This window comes from Sinocyclocheilus grahami, unplaced genomic scaffold (assembly GCF_001515645.1).
Source record: "Sinocyclocheilus grahami isolate Dianchi unplaced genomic scaffold, SAMN03320097.WGS_v1.1 scaffold2352.1, whole genome shotgun sequence".
NCBI classification, from domain to species: Eukaryota; Metazoa; Chordata; class Actinopteri; order Cypriniformes; family Cyprinidae; genus Sinocyclocheilus; species Sinocyclocheilus grahami.
In genome coordinates, this window is record NW_015507531.1 from 11,458 (window position 1) to 20,794 (window position 9,337).

At 38.8% G+C, this 9,337-nt stretch overlaps 1 protein-coding gene across 1 annotated transcript in view; it reads right to left on the bottom strand.

Moving 5' to 3' along the window:
* Window positions 1-9,035: 9,035 nt before the first annotated feature.
* The window catches only part of LOC107574815 (gap junction alpha-9 protein-like), a 2,108-nt gene continuing 1,806 nt past the window's right edge, over window positions 9,036-9,337 (bottom strand). Inside the window, exon 3 of the mRNA XM_016261247.1 lies at window positions 9,036-9,119. Within this exon, the coding sequence (XP_016116733.1) occupies window positions 9,036-9,119 (84 nt within the window). The remainder of the gene's footprint in view (window positions 9,120-9,337) is intronic.

The window sequence follows — 9,337 nt, forward strand, 5'->3', positions numbered from 1 at the left end:
ATCTTCTACCATCCTGAGATGGTCTCTCAGAGCAATCACATTTTTGGTGAGGGGGATGTCATCATCTTTATTCCATCGTTTTTCTTGTATGGTTTGGTGAGCGGTGATAGAAACACTGTTCCTCCAGTTTTTCTCCAATAGTTCAAAGAATCATTTGGCTTTCTTCTCTGATAGATCATCCTCATTCATAAGAGCCTGCCCAATCAGGACCTCCACAGCCCCTTTCAGACAGAATCCAATTTTCACTGCCGTTGAAGGTTTTCCATACTCATTTTTGCCTGGACTAAATTGAGTAAGATGCTTGGCAACATTAACAGCAAACTGAAATCTTGCTGGCGCACACAAATCTTCAAGACCATTGACAGTCTTGTCCATTTATTTAGCAACCAACATGAATCGACCAAGCTCCCTCATTCTTTGTGCAATGTACTGTTTAAAGTAACCGAGAGTGCGCACTCAGCATGCCCCTCTGACCGTCAATGGTGTGACTGTGGAGAGGGTGAGCAGCACCAAGTTCCTGGGTGTGCACATCACAGAGGATCTCTCCTGGACTGACAACACCGCAGCACTGGCCAAGAAAGCACAGCAGCGTCTCTACTTCCTCCGCAAACTGAGAAGAGCCAGAGCCCCGGCCCCCATCATGTGCACCTTCTACAGAGGCACCATCGAGAGCATCCTGACCAGCTGCACAAATACACACACACACTGTCACTTTAATCAGTCTAAATAAGCTCTTTTGCACTACTGGGCAAAGGCAGCTAGAAGTGTAGCACCATATTCTCCAGTATTTGGAGTAATACATGTTAAATTAATATTAACAATATTAAAACGACAGCTATTACTGTAGTTAAATGCACATACATGAACATACTACACTAGATCATTAGTGAGGTGCTCAAATTATTAATGCACTGTGGACCTCTTCAAGTAAAAAATTATTTGTATAAGCAGCCAATTATACTTAGTACTAAAAGCATAATCATTATGTACAATTCAGAATAAATACTGGATTATAATTGCTGATGCATTAATGAAACCAATCCTTTTTTAATTATTAAATTTTTCATGTTTTTTTATTATATTGCTATACTTTGTTACTTTTTGTCAATAATGTATATGCTATGTCAATAACATCATTTGTATCCATGGTAGTTTCCTTACCATGAAAACAAAGAAGTGGTTCATTACATGGGCTCACTGGGTAACTAGTTTGTAGGTGTATATAAACCCAGCTAAATTACTCTTATTTATTGCTGACATTGTCCATGAGATGGCTAAGGTGAACTTGTGCATCAGGCAGAAAGAAGATGATTTGTAAGAAATGAATACAACAGAAACAAACCAGAGTTGTGAATAATGTTGTAAGATTGCTCCATCTTATTTCTGCAAATTTTCTGTTTTAGATATGCGAACTATGCGTCGTGTTTGGCCATGTTCAGTGCCCAAGTCCCATCCCCAAAAGCTCCTGACCTTTGAAAAAGTACTACCTCACGAGCAGGGACTTTCTGAGGGGGACATTGTTACGCTGAACTGTATTTAGGTCCTGGTTCCTGTGGTGAAACACACCGAGTACCGGCCCAAAGTCCCTAGTTCCTGGGGAAAGTTCCCGCGGTGGAAATGGGCTTTAAGTAAAATGGACATACATTGACTTTGTTCAGCTACTGTGTATGGCCACAGAGACTCCTAATATCCAACTACAGCTCATGTGAGGGACTAAACGGTGGAATGGGACCAGGTTCATTGTACCGGGTATAAGATTGCTCCATCTTATTTCTGCAAATTTTCTGTTTTAGATATGCGAACTATGCGTCGTGTTTGGCCATGTTCAGTGCCCAAGTCCCATCCCCAAAAGCTCCTGACCTTTGAAAAAGTACTACTTCACGAGCAGGGACTTTCTGAGGGGGACATTGTTACGCTGAACTGTATTTAGGTCCTGGTTCCTGTGGTGAAACACACCGAGTACCGGCCCAAAGTCCCTAGTTCCTGGGGAAAGTTCCCGCGGTGGAAATGGGCTTTAAGTAAAATGGACATACATTGACTTTGTTCAGCTACTGTGTATGGCCACAGAGACTCCTAATATCCAACTACAGCTCATGTGAGGGACTAAACGGTGGAATGGGACCAGGTTCATTGTACCGGGTAGCCTTGAGCATCTGTTTCACTGTGCAGGGTAGTCTGATAGACTTTAAGAGAACTCCATAGTGTCTGAAATAGACGCAATTAGACAACTTATGACACTAATAGACAACTTGCTTAGTTGGGGACACCTATTCAACTATATTATTGATCTCACTGCACTGACAATATTATATGAAAACTCAACAGAGCCGGATGATGACACCACTGTTTTCTACAGAGCTGCTGTATAGATGAAATGTACTAAATTAATAACTGATGATTATTTACAATTGAACTAAATCAACTGACTTACAACTGTAAAGCTGCTTTGAAACAATCTGTATTGTAAAAAGCCCTATGTGAATACAGGTGACTTGATTTGACTGGGCACTATGGAATTACTGAGACAAACCATGATCTTTTCCTAAACCTTACCAAGCAGTTTTACCAAGTCACTCCAACGGCATCATTTACTAAAAATAAAAATGTCATGATAGACCATGTATTTAGGCCTTGTGTAATAAACAACAAATGGACAGTTTATGTAAAGAGGGGTCAAAAGGATTAACCCTAACCCTAATTTAAGTTAGTTCATCCAAGAAGGTGTGCGGGAGTATGAGACATAAGCCCTGTTCGGACAGGATTAGTTTAACATTTAGAGGTGGGGTGAAGTAATTATTACCAGAGCTTCTCTTGTCATGTGATCATTACAGACAATCTCAGGACAGATTATGCAGACTTTTACCTTCTGTAAAAAGGTCAGGACAAAATACCTCAGGTAATGCTAATCCTGTGCTAACAGACAAATATTCAGCCAATTCCTGTTTAAAAGTAGTTTTCCACGGTTGTTTCAAGTATGAAGGCTCAGTTGCATTCTAGGTGGTGGGACAAGTCTGTGTCAAACCTCAAGTGTTTTCACATACAATTCAGATCAAAAAGAAGCTAAAAGATCATGAACGTCATGTTTGCCAAATTAGCTGGGGTGGGCGATACTGTAAATTAAGTATTTTTACTTTGTTACTGTACATTTTTCAAGAATCTCTACTTTATCAGAGCATTTTTATTTGTATAAACTTTTACTTCACTTGATTCCAAGGTTTAATATCAAGAATCCACTTAATTTCATAAACACAATTTAGAAATCATCACGTGCTCCGAGATGCAAAAGCGGTGTCCTATTCGTGAACGAACCGATTCTTTTCAATCAAACTGTTAAATCGGTTCATCAATCACACTGAAAGATTCATTCATGGTGTCGAATGATGCGGTTCGAGCGAGTCACGGTGACCGGGAGTGTGCTCGAGACTGATGGCGTGTGAGTGACTAAAACAGAATGCTAGAATATTGTAAATGAAGTCACGACTGTCAGTTGATTGTGAGCTAAATGTGCTGTAAGAGAGCGAGACGTTTAAGCCCGCTGCATGGACTGCTTTAATGTGGACATGTCCACAAATTAATGCACGTGCATCTTCATGCAGCTGCCGAAGCCATTTCAAATAATGCAAATCTAGTATGTTTTTTGCAGTGTTCATTAGGATATTTTGCCCTATGTTACATTTTTATATTTATAATTGCCAAAACACATGTACACACCAGAGCATGTGAGCGGAGTGGAGGGGGAGCGGAGTGGTAATATTTCCTTAAGAGCGCAGAGCGCCTTTCTGAAAATAAAGTTAACGAAAATCAAATACACTTTTTCAGTTTTTGCATTTTAGGTAGTTTTGCTAAGGTTAGATTCATATATTTAATAAAATAAAATTAATACATTACAATTAATAAAATTAAGAAGAATGTAAGAATTTCGCTCTGAAGCATGATTGCTATTTATCAGCATGCTTAATTTTAGACAATAATCCAAGAATTTCGTTACAAACAGTAAACAATTAGGCCTACCAGAGAAATGTTATGTCGGAGCGGGATCTGAGCGGGGACTGGTTTACGGTGAGCGTGAGCGGAATGTTAACGGAGCGCTTGCTTGTGCGGTTAGAGCGACTGAGCGGAGCGCACGTCCATAGAGCGGAAAACCTAGCGGAGCGTCACACCGCTCCGCTTCGCTCACATGCTCTGGTACACACGTTGCTTTTCCTCATTTTTATATATCATAGATTTAGTTATTTGCACTTATTTTGTTTGTTTGCACACTAGGGCCCGGTTCCACAGACAGGGCTTAGCTTAAGCCAGGACTTGGCCTTTAATTATGGTATTTAAGTAGCTTTTATAAAAATGTCTTAACAAAAAACATTTCTTGGGCCATATTCACACAATATAAAATATTGGTGCTCTAATATCTAAGAAAGTATGAATATTTATACACTTTCAATACTTATACTTTTACAAATGCAAGGAATTGCATGCCTGGTGATCTGACACATGCACGTCTTTTCTGATGCATCAGCTGTCAAACAACTGAAAGCAATGAAGTACCTTGCATGTCAAAAATGATGCTAAAGGGGAACCTTTAGCATTAAAAAAGCGACGCTGAGGGATCCTGACCACATATGTGAGGAATTGGGAGTGAGAACGCCCTGATTTATTCATAGAAATACTGTAGAACGAGGTGTATATACACAGCCGACTCACCTAGTTACCTCTGCCAGCTGACTCCTCGCTCTCGGCTGGCTCCTGTTCCCAGGAGAGGGTTAGGGAGCAGCTACTCTGGGTTTGAGTGAAGCTCCAGGCTTGGAGACTGTCCTCAGACAGCACGCCAAATACGCTTATTTTATTATTTTACTCTATTCCATCATTTGTAAGTGTGAATTCATGAAAACAACTGCCACAGATAATCAGACTTTTTTATTATTTATTTATTTTCAAAGACTTATTTTTATTATGATAGGACAGTGGGTAGACAGTAAGTGAAGTGCCAGAAAGGTTTAAGGCTAGTCTCGGACAAAAATGCACGTTAGAGCTGTCTAAACCTAAAATAACTTGCGCTGACAAATATTAAAATAGGTCAGTGCCATTGTTTTTCTCAAGATTCACACCAGTATTGTACTTTTCGAAGGCATTTTTATTAAAGCTACTTGCATATCCTGATTTAACTAAGGCTTAGTCCTGGCTTAAGCTAAACCCTGTCTGTTAAGCTGGGCCTAAATACTTAAGTACATTAAAAATCAAGTATCTTTGTACTCTTACTCAAGGAAAATAGAAAAGGAATCATTTTACAGGGACTAATGTTTCATTAGTGTATCTGTACTTGTACCCAAATAAATGCATATGGAACTATATGAGTAAAGTTTGAAGATAAACTTTAAGTTGGCTTGAAAAAGCTTAGTCAGAATGTTTGAAGTAGTTTTAAAAGCTTGCAATCTGAATGTTTTCAGTTCGGAGTAGTTTAAAAGCTAAAATAGTTTGAATGGTTTCAAGGCAATACAGTCTATCAGAAAAACAGATAGGTATAAAACACATTGCTAGGGTACCTGGGGTGGTTACTAGACTGTTTCTAGCATGACTAGCATTTTGTTAACATATTTTAAGCATGATTAGCAGGTTACTAGCAAGTTGCTAGCATGATTAACATGTTGCTAGCACAATTAGCATGTCACTAGCATGATAAGCATGTTACTAGCATGTTTCTAACGATAAACATGTTGTTAACATGATTTGCAAGTGGCTAGCATGTCGTTAGCATGATTAGCACATTTCTAACATGTCATTAGCATGTTTCTAACATGTTGCTAGCATGAATAGCAAGTTACTAGTATGTCGCTAGCATGATTAGCAAGGTACTAGCATGTCGATAGCATGTTTCTAGCATGATTAGCAAGGTACTAGCATATTGTTAGCATGTTTCTATGCTAATCCAGCTAAAACCAGATGATTCATTTAAAAAACAGCTAAAAAAACAGCCAAGACCTGCCTGACCTGCTAAAAAAGTGGCCAAAACCACTTTAAAACCAGCTTGGGGGACCAGCCAAAACAGTCAATCAGTTTAGGCTGGTTTTAGCTGTATTTCAGTAGGGAGTTGTTAAGCTTTGCTATAGCATTAGACAGCTGAATACACCATATGTCTAATTGTATAAAAGTTTTCACCCCCTCAATGAAAGTCTGTGGGATTCTAGGTGGCTTTGATAGTCTGGTTTAGGTAAGCCGGATCAGTTAGAAAAGATAAAGCAACCCGAGTCAGACCAGTCTGAAGGTCTGACCTGAGTTTGGTGGCTGTAGCTTTAAAAGTCTAGGAGGAGACACACTTTAAAATGTGGTCTCAGAAGAAGAAGATTTCTCAAGCCAACTTAATTATTTATGACAAACCTAGATGTGAAATGTATTATAATAAGCTTTTGAGATATACTTTAAAGGTCTGATTAAATTCTGAGTTGTTAAAACATTGATAATGATCTGTAATCCGTGTTAATAAATTATACCTTTATGAAAATGTACCATTCATTTACTGCAGTAATATTGTAACCATGACTAAAGACTATAGTAAGCAGCACAATGTTTATCTAAACACACGTTTCTTTTGAGCAAATTAACTTTAATTAGTTTTACTATATAGTATCCAAGTTAACTTAGTTTTTGTAATATTATCCATAAAATAGTATCTAAATAATGGCTATGGTTAACTATGGCTACAGTTTTATGTGGTTTATTGTTAATCATTTTTCATGTTTATGGGTAATCATGTTTTTGCAGTGAAGCTGACCTTTGACCTCGTGTCAGTATTCCATCACTGTACCCTATTAGAAAATATAGTCATAGTCATAATTAGCAAATAAATTCTTGATTTATGACAAAAAGTATTTTGTGAGTCAAACTGGACATTTATATAGATTAAGTAAATGCCTTCCGTGATATAACACATTCACAAGAATGTGAAGAAGTTATAGTGATCTTGACCTTTGACCCCCAAAATCTATTCAGTTTATCTTGTAATGAAGCTACACTGGACGTTCCTGAAGCAGCATGTTGCGTCACGTGTGCTAACACATTTGTGAATGCAGTAATGTCAAAGCTTGTGATGTTATGAAGATACAGAGTTAAATGACGTTAGATGTTAAGTGTGTTATAAAAATAAGACCGCTGCACTGAGAGTAATTGAGGTCATTTACACGGTTCGGTCAGTGAAATGTGGGTCATTTCTGAGAGAAGATCTCCGCTCTGGCACCATTGAGCGTCAGGGTCCCGGCAGGTTAAACAGCCTTAACTAAGCCCCCCATCAGCTTCATCAAGCATCAGCTGGGGGTCGGACCCGAGGCCGATGATGCCGAGAGTCTGCGGCTGGAGCTGAACACTTTACAGCAGAAATATGATCAGCTGATGGAGGAGAACAAAGAGCTGAGGAGCCGGGTGAGATCTTACACTCGATTCTCTACACCGCTTTACTCAAACTCCAGCTTCAAACGCTGTGTAGAAACCGTAGTTCTGTGATTATAGTGTTTGTGTTTGTGTGAATTACAGCTGCTGCAGTACGAGCCGGCGCAGGACGCGGGAACAGAATAACTACTACTTCTTGACATTTTGAGATATTTCTTCACCGCAGTAGAAATCTTTGAGTTTGTTCGTTTTGTCATGTCGGAGAAGTGATTTTTTATTTTTTTTTGTTCAGCAAATTTGTGCCTGATATTTAATAAAAGCATTTTTTGCACTGTTCCTGATTGATTTCTGATGTTTAGTGATTTATAAAACTACAAACTATAGTTCTGTTTCACGAAACAGTTGTACACTTGAAGACCATGCTAAAACAGGCCTCAAAGCAAGGGCTTCGTATAAAATATTGGGGCTTTTTTATTATAAATAATGCATTACTGTGATTGCTTACATCTAAGAAACTTGCAGTCACATTTAGACTGCTTTAGGGCTTCTGGCCTTCATTTCAAAGATAATATCGATTCCCCCAAGACTCCAGCAACAGGCAGTGATCACGTGCAGGACAAACGATGCTGACGCTGTGGTCCGTTTGCTTTGAACATGATATATTACTATACACTTCCATATGTGATCTTTTCCACAAAGCCCTGCACAGATCAGTAGCAATCCAAAACTTTAATGCAGGTTTATCAGTTGCATTTGTGTAACAGCCATATCCTACTAAATAACCTCAAATGCTTAGAGTGCATGACATAGTTCTGTGATCAAATGAATCGTCAGCTGGCTGAAACTCTCCAGATGTCCATCACAGGAAGGTGAAACAGCAACTTTGTGACAGATGCACTGGATTATGGGAAGTAATCCCCCATCTTTGTATCTTTGTCTTAATGCACATAGTTCAGTGCATGGGTTTGTATATCCCTTACAGAATCTGCGAGATACATATTTAACAGCAGATATTTTATCTCCGCATAACTTCTGCAAGCTTATACAAACTAGTACTCCGCCTGTCTGCTATTTACAGCCTCACTGCAGTACCTATGCATTAAAACATAATCCTACAGATAAATGCAAATTCTCTTTTCATCAAAACAAGTCTTTAAAATGAGACTTCCTCTTAAAAAGCTTGTCTTCCAGGCCGTTACAGCAGAGACCACTGTGCACATCACTGTAGACACTCGGATATGTGTCTGTTATAGATGGGTTGAGCTAAAAACATCTATAAATACGAAACCCAACAACACACAGTCACGACGCCTCATTCTTTAACGGTGAATACTGAAAAGCTCCTGACTGTAAATAAAGCTTCAATCCTTTTTCAAAGCGATAGTTCACCCAAAAATGATCATTCTGTCATCATTAACATATTTCCTATCATATCAGTTTCTTTCTTCTGCTGAATACAAAAAAAAGACATTTTGAAGAATGTGGGTAATCAAAGATCTGATGGTCCCCATCGACTTGCACAGTATTTATTTTTCCATTCTATAGAACCATTCTTTGGTTACACACATTCTTCAAAATATCTACTTTCATGTTCAATAGAAGAAAAAAATTCATACACGAGGGAGAGTAAATGATGACAGAATGATGATTTTTTGGGTGAATTACCCCAGTGTTTCCCACAGGGTTTTGTGAGTCTGTGCTGGGTGGTCCTCGGTTCCTCTGGGGGGGTCCGGGGGCATGCCCCCCTGGAAGAATATTTTGTACATTTTAAAGTGAAATTCATAAATCTGGTGCACTTTGACAGTTCAAAATGAAGAGCTCCAACACCGGTTCAGTGTGCAAACTAAAAGAAAAAAGCTGGTGAATGTACTTGTTCTTGAAATTTAAAGGGTACTCAACCCTCTTTTTAGTTGTGATAGTGTCTCAGTCTCACTGGTGAATTTGGAAGCCAAACAAATTAGAA